This window comes from Phyllopteryx taeniolatus, chromosome 9 (assembly GCF_024500385.1).
Source record: "Phyllopteryx taeniolatus isolate TA_2022b chromosome 9, UOR_Ptae_1.2, whole genome shotgun sequence".
NCBI lineage: Eukaryota > Metazoa > Chordata > Actinopteri > Syngnathiformes > Syngnathidae > Phyllopteryx > Phyllopteryx taeniolatus.
This window is the reverse complement of record NC_084510.1, coordinates 2,574,889-2,590,888: the sequence shown is the minus strand read 5'-3', so window position 1 is coordinate 2,590,888 and position 16,000 is coordinate 2,574,889. Positions and strand designations below refer to the sequence as shown.

Below are 16,000 nucleotides of genomic sequence, written 5' to 3'. Positions count from 1 at the left end.
ACTGTTATGGACACAAAGTTCAAAAGCCAGCATCTGTGATGATATGGGGGTGTGTTAGAGGAAAAGAACGATCTGGACTGTTATGGACACAAAGTTCAAAAGCCAGCATCTGTGATGATATGGGGGTGTGTTAGTGCCAATGGCATGGGTAACTTACACATCTGTGAAGGCACCATTAATGCTGAAAGGTACATACAGGTTTTGGAGAAACATATGCGTTTCTCACTACAGCTACTTGTTTTTTTGTTCTTATTTTTTGCTGCCCCAAGACTTTTGCAAGAAATCACATCTGTCATGTGCTCTTAAGAAAGGCATATACTGTAATTACCTTAACTACTACCCAGTAGGGGTTGAACGACATCAGATGTTTTGTAGTCGACGCTAAGGTGATGGATAGTCGAGTGGACATCGACGAATCGATGACGTCATTTATATATATTTTCAGGTTGTTGTTAGGTTGTTAGGAGGAACAGTTTGGTTTTCATCTTGGCTGTGGAACAGTGGACCATCTCTACACCCTCAGCATGGTCCAGTGCATGGGAGTTCGCCCAACCAGTCTACATGTGTTTTGTGGACTTGGAGAAGGCGTTCGACCGTGTTCCTTGGTGAGTTTAGGGGGGTGCTCCAGGAGTATGGGGTACTGGACACCCTGATAGAGGCTGTTTGGTCCCTGTATGACTGATGTCAGTGTTTGGGCCACATTGTCAACAGTAAGTTGATTTGTTTCCAGTGAGAGTTGAACTCCGCCATGGAGAGAATTTCTAGGTGCAGCCGGGGTTTTGTGGGGGTCCGGTTTGATGACATCAGTATCACGTTGTTGCTTTATGCAGATTATGCGGTTCTGATGGCTTTATTAAGCCGTGATCTCCAACTCTCGCTGGAACGGTTCGCAGCTGAGTGTGAAGCGGCTGGGAGGAAAATCAGCATCTCCAAATCTGAGGTCATCAGTAGGAAAAGGGTGGAGTGCCTTTTCCGGATTAGGGAGGAGATCCTGCCCCAAATGTAGGACTTCAAGTATCTCGGGATCTTGTTCACGAGTGGGGGAAGAATGGAGCGGGAGATCAAAAAGCGGATCACTGCAGCGTCTGCAATGATGCAGACTCTGTATCGCTCTTTCTATCAGAAGGAGCAGAGCTGAAAGGCAAAGTTGTTGATATCCCGGTCAATGTATACATTCCTACCCTCCCCTATGGTCATGATCTGCGGGTTGTGACCGAAATAACAAAATCACGGATACAAGCGGCCGAAATGAATTTCCTCCTCAGGGTGTTCGGCCTCACCCTTAGAGATTGGGTGTAAAGCTCGGTCATCCGGGAGGGGCTCAGAGTTGAGTTGCACCTCCGCATCAAGTGGAGCCAAATGAGGTGGCTAGGGCATCTGGTTGGGATACCTCCTGGACGCCTCCCTGGTGAGGTGTTCCGGGTACATCCCACCAGGAGGTTCCCCTTTGATGACCCAGGACACGCTGGAGAGACTATGTTTCTCGGCTGGCCGAGGAACGCCTCAGGATCCCCCTGGAAGAGCTAGACGAAGTGGTTGGGGAGAGGGATGTGTGGGTTTCCCTCCTTAAACTGCTGCCCCTGTGACCCGACCTCAGATAAGCGGAGGAAAATGGATGGATGGAGGCTGTTGATCGATCACTACAGTATACAGGTATATCTCAATAAATTAGAATATGGTAGAAAAGTCCATTTATTTCAGTTCTCATATAGATTCATTCAACACTTGGGAAAATACTTTTCAGAGGGCCAATTCCTTCCTTATTTCTATATTAAAAATAATTGTCATCGTTTCTTGATTGTTTGTTACATAATATTCTAGTATCTAGAGATGATAAATTTGGGATTTTTCTTTTCTGTATACTATAATCATAAAAAATATACATATTTAAAAAAATCATGAAATATTTCATGGTGAGAATTTAGGACTTTGAAGTTATAAGTGGTAATCCAGTAATGAGTTGTGCCTGGAGAGAACATGCAAGCCGTTTGCCGTGTGGCATCTTGCTCATCACTGACATGCTCGTCATTCCATTTTATGGAATCCTTTTGTCTTATTTCCTGCCATGTTGCTAATTGAGTTTAAAACATTCAAAATACTGTATAAGTATTCCTAGGTTTCACCCTCAATCCCGGGCTTTCTTTATGGAGTTTGTATGTCCTCCCTGTGCTTGCATATGATACAGTACATTCTAAATTGCCCGCAGGTTTGAATAGTTGTCTCTATAGCAGAGGTTCTTAACCTGGGTTCGATCGAGCCCCAGGAGTTGAGTGAGTCTTAGGGGTTCAGCGGAGGACAAGACCTATGCAATGTGTGTGCGTCTGTCTGTAAAAGCATTTTCATACTGCATTTAGTAGCAGCGTGCTGTCGACAAACCAATTCATTGTGTATGTACTGCCAAGTGAGGCTAAAGGTGGCCTTTTGCCGTTGCGGCGCCTTGAGTTGATACCGCCGCCGCTGTGGCATCAGATGACACATCTAATCGGAGAGGGGTTGGCAGTGATTTCAGAGTGCTAACAGCAATACACAAACAAGAATAGAAGACGATGTAGATATGCCAGAATGCTGTAGCAGCCTGGTTAAGCGACGTACTTGGCGGCCATGTTGGTGGGTGCAACGTTCCCACAAAGGCAATGCATGGACTTAAATAAATATCAGATTGCTAATTTTTCAACCGATTTTCATGAGGTTCACATTTTTTGTCAATGTCAAAGCATCTGCTATCGAAAAAAAATATATAAATATTCTTTAAAAAATATCCTTACCTATGAAAGGGTATTCCCAGTTCCTTTGCTGTGATTGCACAGCATTGTGAGCAACCATATATGCAGCACAATGTGCATGCATTGTTCTGTAGCCGACATGCGCTATGCAAACTGAGGTGCCACAGGGACTCCCAACCACTTGATAACCCTACTCCTCCACGCTGCCCTGCTGTGAGACGGCAACTAGGAGAATGCCTGGTGTACGTCAAGTGGACCTTAACCTAATTAGCAGCTTCCTGTCAAAGCTTGATTCCTGGCTCCTTCCCCTACCAAAAGGTTGATTAATATGATTTTAAAACCATTTGATCAAATATGTAGACAAGATTCAGGCTGATGGGTGTGGTCTTCTCCAAGTCGGTAATCCCTCTTCCTACGCCCTGCCTCTGGGGTATTTAACTCTGAACTCACACCTTCCTCCTCTAGTCTTGTGTTTTTTCTCTCGCCTCTTGTCTTAATGGCAGAACGGCGGCCGGGGTGGCCTTCGGCCAGCCCCCTCCCCCTTCTTTCGTTTCCATTGTCCTCGGGTACCTTAGGGGGCCACCACGTGCGCAAACTCCCGGCGGCGTTTTCGATCGAAGAAGCCGGCCATGCGGCGTCGATCGCTTTCCCTAGCCACGATCGGTCGGCGGAGCCTCAGCGAGCAACTCCCGAGCAACTACCGGCATTTCTTTCTTTTACCATTAGTTATTTTCTTTTTGTAGTTTGTAGTTGTAGCTGTGTGTTTCCTTAGATGTCATTAAATATACCATAAAATTCCACTCTTGGTTGTATTTTGTGTGTGTTCTGAGTTTAAGTAAACCTCTGTCATCTAAAACTAAAAATTTCATAAAAGTGTAGCAACCTTCAGATTACGAGACTGATAAAAAGGTTTCTTGTCATTTCTCCTAAAGTTTATACTTGTGACGTGGTACCCTTTCCGAGACATTAGTTTGATTTTAACAATTAAACTTAAAATTACGATAAACCGGAAGTAACGCAAGCGTCGCTTCCGGCTTATTCTTTTCGCCTAAATTAATTACATTTTTAGGTCCAAGGGACGTGTTGTATCTACATGGCGTGTATATCTATGTCAGCAATAGACCAACAAGTGAGAAAAGCATCCATGCTACTTCAAAAACTTCTAAATATGGAAAAGCTTGCACCCGATCTTAGCTAAGAATCATTTTTGAGGATTGTAGACATAAAATGATGAGTGGCACTTGCCAAGGCGAACAGCAAAATTCACATTAATTTACAATAAATTGACATTGAATTCAATTATGGTTTTGTTTTTGTGCGAAATTCATGTTTTGTTGGTTTTGTTCTTTGAACAGTGATTTTGTGAGCAACTGATCCGTGGTTCATTTTGGGCACAAATATATACCTGTGTTGAATATGAAATAAACATATTTTAATTTTCCAATGACGAAGCGTTCCATGAATTGTACGTATGAAACGTTTGGGGTACAGTATCTCCAACAAGGTTAAGAACCACTGTTCTAAACATAAATAGGCAATCCCAACTGTGGCAGTTAACCAGTTGATGACATAAACCCATTATTTTTTGAACGTGCACAGGGAATTATTTGGGTTTCTACCTGTATGAACGTGGGAGGTCACCTGAGAACAATTTATTCTCTGACCCTTAACAACTGACACATAGCATGTTCCATTGCCCGAAGTAACAGGGTGAAAAAACTGGGCATGAGAGACATGTCCATGCGATGAACATGTCATCAGATTTGATTGAACACATAATTTTGTTATGGAAAGTCTTCCCCTTGAAATGGACTCAAAGGTTTGTGTTCATGCGGACAATGAATGTGGCTATCATTGCCAGCAGTCTCTCAAATATCTCCCGATGCGTTCTGGAGAAATTTGCAAAGGATGCATGAACACCATCTTGAAACCTGGTGGCGAGATGAAAAATGCCCCTTGATCATCATGAGGGGCTTTATCCACAGAATCGCCTTTCTTATCACCCTTTCCTCTCCTTTTATTCTCAGCGGACAGAGAAATATAGCTAATGCAGCCCCGTGGGGGGGGGGCACACGCCAGTGCAATCTGTAGGCCGGTCCCAAGCCAGGATAAATGCAGAGGGTTGCGTCAGGAATGGCATCCGGCTTAAAACTTTGCCAAACAAATATGAGCGTTCATCTAAAGAATTCCATACCGGATCGGTCGTGGCCCGGGTTAGAAACGTCCACCGCCGGCACCGTTAACCTGCAGGGCGACGGTGGAAATTCAGCTACTGTGGGTCGAAGACGAAGGAGAGGTGGAAAGCGGGTTCTTAGGCAGAAAGAGAAGAGGAAAGCCTAGAACTGAATCTGGGGACTTTGGATGTTGGGACTATGACAGGAAAATCTCGGGAGTTGGTTGACATGATGATTAGGAGAGAGGTTGATATATTGTGTGTTCAGGAGAGCAGGTGGAAAGGGAGTAAGGCTAGAAGTTTAAGGGCAGGGTTTAAATTATTTTACCATGGTTTAGATGGGAAGAGAAATGGAGTAGGGGTTATTGTAAAAGAAGTGTTAGCTAAAAATGTCTTGGAGGTGAAAAGAGTATCAGATCGAGTGATGAGGCTGAAACTTGAAATTGAGAGTGTTATGTATAATGTGATTAGCGGCTATGCCCCACAGGTAGGATGTGACCTAGAGGTGAAAGAGAAATTCTGGAAGGCGCTAGACGAAGTAGTTCTGAGCATCCCAGACACAGAGAGAGTCGTGATTGGTGCAGATTGTAATGGACATGTTGGTGAAGGAAACAGGGGTGATCAGAGATGTTCGATTGGATTAAAGTCCAGGCTCTGGCTGGGCTGCTCAAGGACATTCACAGGCTGCTCCTGAAGCCACTCCTTTGTTATCTTGGCTGTATGCTTTGGGTCATTGTCGTGTTGGAAGGTGAATCGACACCCTAGTCTAAGTTCTAGAGATAGATAAATCTATCTATCTATCATGATAGATCTATCTATCTATCTATCTATCTATCTATCTATCTATCTATCTATCTATCTATCTATCTATCTATCTATCTATCTATCTATCTATCTATCTATCTATCTACCTATCTATCTATCTATCTATCTACCTATCTATCTAGCTATCTATCTAGCTATCTATCTAGCTATCCTATGTATATGTGCATCCCAACATGCTTTAGGTGAGATGTGAATGCAGTCTCATGACAGTCAGTCCAGCAGCTGAAAACTCCGACAGTATCATTTGTCACACTGCTGTGAGTAAAGTGGACAGCAAGTTTGATGGTGAGAGAGCTAAAATGTGTCATTTATGGCTAGCTGAAAGAAAATGACAGAAACTCAGCTCGGATTGAACTGTTAGCTGTGAAAATAGGGTTTCATGGTTGCAAACTATCTGCTCTATTTTTGTGGGCAGCGCACCTGTGGCAAGACGCAAATGCCAGCGGATCTTGATTTTCTGATTTTAAGGATTGCCGCACATGTTTGCCAATTTGGCAGACCGGTCTGCACCAAGCACAGTGAGGGAGTGTCGTTGGAGGTGCACAATTTGGTGGCAGAAAGTTGATCTAAACTTACACCTGCTCAGACCACGTCTAAGGCTACGTTCATTGGATTTTTTTCCAATTCCAATTTTTTTTATGGAGTCATTTACATTACAAAAACAAGGGCAACTTCTAATAAGGACGGAATGAGTCCGTGACTTCACACGCACAAAACCCGACATCACTGCGCATGTGCACAAACCACATCTGTTTACTGAAGTAAATATAGTCCCGCATGTACATCTCATGACACATTTGTGGCAGTTTCAAGGATTTTGTGCTTGAACTGACTGGTACCCCCCATATATTTATCAGTTGTCAAGCATCTTCTTTTCACCACTGTTTCCTGCTCCTTCGTCCGCCATTGCTTGTCATGTGTCTGTTTTGTCAATCGTGACGCTTTTCGCCTTAAGTTGACTCGTAGGTCGGATAAGCGCAACCTGTGCGTCCATACTGCACTTGCATCGGATACATATCCGATTTACAATCCACATACGATAGAGGCCTGGGTCGGATTTGAAAATATCGTAATTGCACTGTTCACAATGAAATGAAAAAAATTAAATACGTCACATTGGGCAAAAAAATCGGAATTGACTTGCAGTTTCCCCATATCCTAAATCCTGGTGCAAGGTGGACCGCTGGTCTAACACGATTTTGGTGAATATGATCGGGGTGCAGGCAGACAGATACTAAGCTCTGCTGACATATTTAAGTTGCCAGCGGTTATCACCGTCATCATTATGATTCTTTATTTAACAAGTGTATCTGCTCACATTGTCTGTGCAGACAATGACAGTGACAATGTTTCACTCACGCACGGATCGCTGCAATTATGCATCATCCTCTTCTGCACAGAGAACGGTGCCATGACTCCGTCGAGACTGTCAGTTGTAACAAATGTAAAGGGAATGAAAGGAGCCGCTTTGATTGGCGGTGACTGAAATAGGCGGTAAACACTCCCACAGTGGCGCAGACCACCCACTCTGGGATCCAGCAGCCTGCGCTGGTCTACGAAAGTAGTTGTGCCGCCCGCCGCACTGGATTCACGCTGTTCATGAAAATAGAGCCCTTTAACTTATGTTAACTGAGTTAATTACTGCGTAAATGTCAATGTTGTGGCAAGGGATTGTGAGGTTTCTGTGTTGTTAGGCGTTCCAACAGTCTGCCATGAGACTGGTTTAACTCTCAATAGCAAATGGTAGTCCTGGCACTTATAATGTTCAAGTCCAATGACCTTCCCAAAAAAAGAAGACTCACTCTCTGCTTTGGCTCCCTTTGGCTGTCATGTAGCTTGAAGCCTTGTCTGTGCCTATATCAATTTTTACAAATTGTTGATAAAAAGTATTATTGATGATTATAAACCCTCATGGATAAACTTTAACTTACACTGTGCTCTATATTTTCTTTTACACACCACACAGAGAACAGACCACAAACATGGATGCATGGAAAGATAAAGGAGTGAGCACCTCTTGAACTGGGGTGTAGGCACTCACAGTGTGACCTTCTGGTTCCAAAGCTGAAGTACATGCAGATGAGCTACTATCGCCCAAGTGATTGATTTTGTCATTGGTTGTTGGACCTTAATACAGAATTGTAATTTTTATATTATTTTTAAGTTAAAATGGACTCCAACCTAACTTGTACAGGTTTATCCCTGTACCTTGTTTTAACTTGCTTCTTTGACAGTGCTACACAGAACTCCGCTGTCACACAATTAAATTTTTTTCTTTCAGTACCAAATAGTGTTTCCCCAATACTGGTGATAGCAAAAATTAATGAGTAATTGACGTCCCCCCTAAAGGCTTAGAATTGCCTATATATGTCACAAGATTATAGCAAATAATTACATTTGTTTAACTAAATCTCCTCAATTGACTTCAACATAAATATCGCTTTGGCTTTAGCACAAAATAGCAAATAGGTGAGTTTTTGAGCGAATAACGCATGAACAGTGGACAGTAGGGAACGCTGTAATCCATCCATCCAATCAACTTTCAGAGCCTTAAGAGTGCGTTCTAATACTGTCTCAGAAGCCTCAGCCTCCTCCTCAACTTCAAGTTGAACCTTCTTTGTTTTGTTCTTTTCTTATCAAGCACCTGGAGGTATTCCAGATGTTTGTTTCCATGATGCCTTTAGTCAACATAGTGAATGTGGCTTTTCTTCCCTTCATTACCTCTGGTTCTCTCCAAAACCTCAACACATTATCAGTCTTTACATCTGCTTCAAAGCTCCTGCAAACCTTTGTAAATTTGTAAACAATGAACTACTTTCTTCACTGACAAAGCTTTTCATAAGCCTGCTATGTAAATCAGCCTTCTCAGCAGACTGATTTCACAGGGATGGCACGGAGCGGCTCGCTGGCCATCTACTCAGAGGGCATTTGTTCCAGTGGGGTTTCATGTAAAATGTAACAAGGCATGAGATACAAAGACTTGCAGTGTGTGCCTGCTAGACAAGATCTGGAACATGTGACAAGAGGGCTGTGAAAAATGGAACCACCCGCTGCGCCTCTGGGTAGCACTGGTGAAGGCAGAACAAACGAACCAACCACCTTGTGGGTGAATGTGACGCTTTGTGAAGCGCTTTGGGCACTGTGATGGTACAGATAAAGTGCTATATAAGCGCAGTCCATTTACATTTAAAAATGGGAAATCTAATGTTCTCCTTAACATGAATGGCAGGCCAGTACCACGCTCATGTGCACCATTGTCTTTTTTTCTTCTCTACTCACCATAAATTAGGATTGAAAAAAGTGTGGTTAAGCAGTCTTGCATCTCAGTTTGTGTGTCAAAATTAGTATTTTGTGCATCAACAAAACACATTGAAAAGCAAAACTGCAACTCAGGTTTACTGCGGAGACGGTCGCGACGATGGAAGCAGGCAGTGGCATATGTGACACAACTTGCTTTACCTGACCGATGCGTGGATGCGGAAGTGAAGCATTCAAGTGAAGACAGCGGCTGCAAAATGTGACGCCAAATTGAGGAGAGAGACAAAAAAGACAAGTGGCGAAAGTGTAGCATTTCATAGTGAAATGCAAGGTGATTACCCGTTCGTTGTAACACGGACCTTTCTCTCCGCCGAGTATGACGCCACGTTGCAGTTTAGTCACTGTTTGACATATGGCCAATCTGATGATCTGTAAGTGGTAAAACTTTGAGTCTAGTAGGTGAAAAACGTAGCAAATGTGGCCAGAGAGGAATAAGAGTCAAATGGATCATCATCATGTACCCAAACAGAGGATGGTTTTGGTGAAGGTAGATAAATATATAAATAAGTAAATAAATACTTAAATAAATAAATATTTATTTATTTCAATAAGTAAATAAATAAGTCTATAAATATTTTTCTCTCGCAAGGTGTCTTCATTTTAGTTTGAACTAACTGAACACTTCCAAAACTTGTAGTACTACACAGAATATTTGTTCTCGTCAGCTTGTCTAAGCTCATAAATGCACAGCCATTAACCTATTGTGTTAATATGTCACAAAATGCAAAAATGCTAGCCGTTTAAGTGAAGATGCACAAAGTCCCCGCGGTCTCCCCCCGGTGGGACGTGCCCGGAACACCTCACCAGGGAGGCGTCCGGAAGGCATCCGAATCAGATGCCCAAGCCACCTCATCTGGCTCCTCTCGATGTGGAGGAGCAGCGGCTCTACTCTGAGATCCTCCCGGATGACCGAGCTTCTCACCCTATCTCTAAGGGAGAGCCCGGACACCCTGCGGAGGAAACTCAAGAGGTCGAAATGAATGAGAATCGTTTATTACAAATATCGGCTGGACTGGAGCCTGGCACTGTCACTCACCATGATGGACCACACCCTTTAAGCCATGAATTATAGGTTCAACAGCAGGGTTGTCTTTTCCTCCAACCTGAAACACAACAAAAGATGGGCTGTAAAAACAGTGCTCATCAAATACTGTATATTGCAAATGTAATAATTTTGCCCTGCAAATAATATAGAGCAGACATCTTCAAATGGTGAACGGCAGTCCGGGTCCGGACATGTAGATCCACTGTCAATTGAAACACCGCTGTCAACGGCTGTGTATGAGCTACACGCATGTAACATCATTAGGGCCTCTATTGTGATCATGTGACTACTATTAATGCGTCAATCAATTAATTTGTTTACTGTTGAGATTTGCGGAAGCGATTTGCCAGATCTTTTCCGGGCAGCATGGCCCGTTTCAAAGTTCACAATGTTGACTCAGAAGACAGAGTTTTCAAGAATGAGTGGACAGAGCAGTACTTTTCTATTCTTCCGGAAGCTGGCTCAAAATCATTGTGTCTCATATGTTGCGAAACTGTGGCTTCATTAGAAAGTGGGTAAGTCAACATTAAGCAGCACTTCTGACTGAAACACGAATCCTTTAACCATCCACTGAACCCGGAGGCCATAACTTGCAAGATAACCAAACTGAGACCCCATAACACCAAAGCCTCCCTGACTTACAATTCAACAGAGAGCAAATTAATGTTCCCTCCGGATAGTGTGGATTTTGGGACAATGTAAATGAGCACGTTTTGGTCATAAAAGAATGTTTCAATGCAGCTGTGAGACTTTAATTGAAGGTAAACAAAGTCAATAACGTGGTTTTACCTCTTCTGATCGACGTCAATAGGCTTCATTTGCCTGTTCAGTGTTACTTGATATTCAGGAGCTGAGATGCCTGTCCTGCTTTCAAAATGTTTGCTAGCCTTTTTTGAGTTGACTCAAAATACAATTTGTACTTCATGAAATGTAGCCCTGACATGTTTGTGCTTGTTTACTAGATATTGAAGTTATGGGTGTGTTTCTTTAATATATTTTTTATGGGAACTGCTTTAATAGTTCAGGTATGAGTTTAAACAGTACAGTACTTTGTATTTCTGGTTTGGGGAATACCGTTATTCTTGTTCATGCACTGTTGACTTTCAGTAGGATAAAAATTTTCATTTATGGTACAGGCAGATATTAGTTTTTCATGGAAAGCAAAACATATTTGCAAAACCACAGGTTTGCTACATGGCGGCATGGTGGAGACTGGTTGGCACATCCACCTCACAGTTCAGTGTTCGTGCGTTCAAATCCAGGCTCCGGCCTTCCTGTGTGGAGTTTGCATGTTCTCCCCGTGGCTGAGTGGGTTTTCTCCAGGTTCTGTGGCTTTCTCCCACCGTACCAAAACATGAATGGTGGGTTAACTGAAAACACAAATTTGTCTGTAGGTGTGGATGGGAGTGTGATGTGTAATGCTTGTTTCTTGATATGTGCCCTGCGATTGGCTGGCGACCATTTCAAGTCCAAGTCAGCTGGGACAGGCTCTAGCACACTTGCGATCTGAGTTGAAAATAAGCAATACAGAAAATGGATGGCAAGATGGATGGATGGGTCAGCGACACAAATCAAAAGCATTGTAGAGATGACAGATATGGGCAAAGGACCTTTAACAGTGCAATACAGTACGCGTCTAATACCGAATAAGAATAAATTGTCGGTATTCACAAAAAAGGTTTGTATGATATACTGTTTCTGTTGCTGCATTACACACACATTTATGGATGTCAAAGTGAAATTCTACAACTTCTTTGAAAACTGGAAAAGGGAAACAACAAAATCAAATGGCTGATACAACCAGAAGATGCACAGCAATGATGCTGAAAAATGCAACATGAAAAGTGCAGAATAATTAGGATGAGCAAACCGCAGGAATCACCAAGCTCTTGAAGACCCACTCCTACTGTGTGAAACCATAATAAGCAGAGCCACAGCACATATTCACAGTCTTTAATTAGAGATTTATTGTTGTTACGGAGGATGAAAATCCATACATCCATCCATTTTCAGAACTGTGAGGCAGATGTGCTAACCAGTCCCCCACTGTGCCGCCAGGCTGAAAATGAATACAACAAATATAAGAGTGGTCTTCATCCTTAAATGGCATAAACCGCATGAGTACAGTATGTCAGTACCTGAGAAAACAAACCATATGGCTGGTCCTTTGCCATGCGTTGGCTAAAATGCAAAAATAATCTCTACACAAATTGACACACTTTGCTGCATGCACTTTTTCAGAAGACATTTGAATGACATGCTGCTGAAATTGGATAGAAATTGCTATCATTTAATACAGTGGGTACAGAAAGTATTCAGACCCCCTTAATTTTTTCAATCTTTGTTATATTGCAGCCATTTGCTAAAATCATTGAAGTTCAGTTTTTTTCCTCATTAATGTACACACAGCACCCCATATTGACAAAAAAAAAACGGAATTGTTGACATTTTTGCAGATTTATTAAAAAAGAAAAACTGAAATATCACACAGCCATCAGTATTGAGACCCTTTGCTCAGTATTTACAGTTGGCCATAAACGTATTTCGTCAGCCACCAATTGTACAAGTTCTCCCACTTAAAAAGATGAGAGAGGCCTGTAATTTTCATCAAAGGTATACCTCACCTATGAGAGACAAAATGAGAAAAAAAAAATCCAGAGAATCACATTGTCTGATTTTTAAAGAATTTATTAGTAAATTATGGTGGAAAATAAGTATTTGGTCAATAACAAAAGTTAATCTCAATACTTTGTTATATAGCCTTTGCTGGCAATGACAGAGGGCAAACGTTTTCTGTAAGTCTTCACAAGGTTTTCACACACTTGCTGGTATTTTGGCCCATTCCTCCATGCAGATCTTCTCTATAGCAGTGATGTTTTGTGGCTGTCGCTGGGCAACACAGACTTTCAACTCTCCAAAGATTTTTTGTGGGGTTGAGATCTGGAGACTGGCGAGGCCACTCCAGGACCTTGAAATGCTTCTTACGAAGATACTCCTTCGTTGGCCAGTGTTTGGGATCACTGTCATGCTGAAAGACCCAGCTATGTTTCATCTTCAATGCCTTTGCTGACGGAAGGAGGTTTTCACTCAAAATCTCACGATACATGGCCCCATTCATTCGTTCCTTTACATGGATCAGTCGTCCTGGTCCCTTTGGAGAAAAAAGCCCCAAAGCCTGATGTTTTCACCCCCATGCTTCACAGTAGGTATGGTGTTCTTTGGATGCAACTCAGCATCTCCAAACACGACAAGTTGAGTTTTTGCCAAAAAGTTCTATTTTGTTTTCATCTGACCATATTAAATTCTCCCAATCCTCTTCTGGATCATCCAAATGCTCTCTAGCAAACTGCAGATGGGCCTGGACATGTACTGGCTTCAGCAGGGGGACACGTATGGCACTGCAGGATTTGAGTCCCTGGCGGCTGTTATACTAACCATAGAATAGAATGCACGTTATGAATTGTTGTATTAACCATACAATAGAAATCTTATGTTATCACTTCTAAAAGTATTCACAGATTTAGTATTCAGTATGAGATTGATTACACTAGTGGCCCCACAGTCACCTTGAAACATTTTAGTTTGTGCAATATGCTTGCACTGTGTGTGTATGGACAAGTTGTTTACAGGACCTTGCAAAAGAGCAAAGCTGCGGAATGTTCTAGTTCAAAGCGACAGGAAAACGAGTCATCCACCAGAGAAAGCGTGGAAGACAGCAGGTCAGGATGACCGGGAGCCAACTGAGACAAGCCAGCTGTGAGGAGGAACACCGCCCTCCCTGTACTTGTGTTGTAATATACAAATTGTGGGGTGACCAGGGAAAGATGCGCGATTTTCTCTCTGCCTGCAACGCAGACGCTCGGCTCGGCCCAAGGGAAGAGAGAAAACGCCTAGAATTCTGTCAACATATTTTGCTGAGGTCTTGAGAATCATAAAGGGCTCAAAATTCTATCTGTGTGAGTTTCTTGATTGGTTTTACCTTTCCTGCAAGATGGCGCCTACCCGTGTGGTCGCCTCGGTTACGCGCTCGCGAGTATTGTTTTTGTGTTTTTTGTTTGTCTTTGGAGACATTACACGACTCACTTACACAAGGGGAGACTTGCTAAGCATCAAGGAGGCTACTCCGGACTTTCTTTCAGCAACTTTCGCAAATCCTCTCAGTTTTTCCCTGAGTTCTATCACCGGAGCAGCGACCGCGGTCTTTGGCGCATGGAGGCGGAGGCGACGCCACAGAGGGAAGTTAGCCGGCATCCAGGTGAAACTCCACGAGAGAGGATACAGACTGGCGTTTCCGTCCATCCACCTCGCGAATCTACGCTCCCTACCCAACAAAATGGACGTGTTTCATCTTCTGATAAAGACCAGTAAAGACGCCATGTGCTTTACGGAGACTTGGCTTTGTGACACTGTACCCGATGGCGCACAGGGAAGACTGCGACATGGAATCATCGGGGAGAACAAAAGGCAGCGGGATTGCTTCTATATCAACGAAAAATGGTGGACGGACATCACGGAGCTCAGCACACTGTCATGTGTGTGTGTTCCGGGTTTTGTCTTCCCCCCTGTTTCACACACACCTACTCCTGTGAGCATCTTCACCACCTGTGCCTCGTTCACCCTAATTACCTATTGTATTTAACCTCGTGTCTCATTCCCTCTCGTTGCCAGTTCGTTGTACCTTGTCGTCGCGTTCCAGCATTCCTTGTTTCCACGTCACAGACTCACAGTAAGATTTGACCCTGTTCCGATTATCGACCTTGCCTCTTTGCCTCATGTTTTTGGATACTGTTGCCTTTCTTGGATTGCCTGCCTGTGTACCGACCTATGCCCGTCTATTAAACCTCTCTTTTTGGAAACTGTCCATTTGTTTTGGAGTCGTGCATTTTTGGGTCCTATCCTCTGTTCCGTTCATGACAGAACGAACTGGCCATAACATGGACCCAGCAGACTCAGACCCGGTGCGCAAAGCCCTTCGAGCGCAGGGTCAACGCCTCTCGAAGCAGGATGAGTAGCTTGCTGCCCTCCACCTTCATCTCGAGGGACTGTCAAGGCATCAGGACAATATGATGAGACAGGTGGCCTCGCAGTTTGAACTTATGAAAATTATTCAAGAGAAGGAACCAGTTGGCACCACACCCAATACCGCCACGGTATTTTCATGTGAAGCAGTCACCATGCAGCCACCTGCCACCTCCGCTGCTGTCTGCCCACAGCTCTCTCGACCGGAGAGGTTCTCTGGAGATTCTGGGAACATTAAGCCGTTCATCACGCAGTGCGAACTCCACTTTGAGCTGCAGGCAGCTGCATTCCCCACCGAGCGGGCAAAAATCGCTTTCGTCATTTCCCACCTGACTGGTCGTGCGGAGGCATGGGCTACTGCTGAATGGAGCCGCAATTCCGCCGCGTGTCATTCATGGGCTTTTTTCGTAAAGACTATGGAGCAAATTTGTCAATTTTCCACTCCAGATCGTGAGGCAGCTCGCTCCCTTGTCAACTTACAACAAGGCAAGCGCAGGGTGTCAGATTACGCAATTGAGTTTCGCATTCTAGCAGCTGAGAGTCATTGGAATAATCGGGCGCTACTTTTTTCAAAGACTATCCCCCGCCGTCAAGGATCATTTAGTCCCGCTAGACCTGCCGACCGACTTGGACACTCTCATCGCTCTCGCCGTAAAAATCGACAAGAGGCTTTTGGATCGCGAGCTGGATGGAGATCGGTGGAGGGCTGCGTCACCGCGCACTTGGAGGACGACCCTCCGTGACCAGCCAAACCAAGGCAGATCCCCTGGTTCCGGTCTCAACCCACTGACTAGCGTCCCCACGGATGAACCCATGCAAATGGGCAGGTTCCGTCTCTCCCCTGAGGAACGTCAACGGAAGGGCGGTGCTTCTACTGTGGTTAAAGGGGCTCTGAAA

General features: G+C 43.8%; 1 protein-coding gene across 4 annotated transcripts in view; it reads right to left on the bottom strand.

Annotated features, from left to right (window-relative positions):
- The window catches only part of LOC133483561 (receptor-type tyrosine-protein phosphatase gamma-like), a 499,015-nt gene that overhangs the window by 159,205 nt on the left and 323,810 nt on the right, over positions 1–16,000 (bottom strand). For all 4 annotated transcript variants that reach the window (XM_061784954.1, XM_061784955.1, XM_061784956.1 and 1 more), the window contains exon 6: positions 10,076–10,142. In XM_061784954.1, coding sequence (XP_061640938.1) covers positions 10,076–10,142 — 67 coding nt within the window. The remainder of the gene's footprint in view (positions 1–10,075; positions 10,143–16,000) is intronic.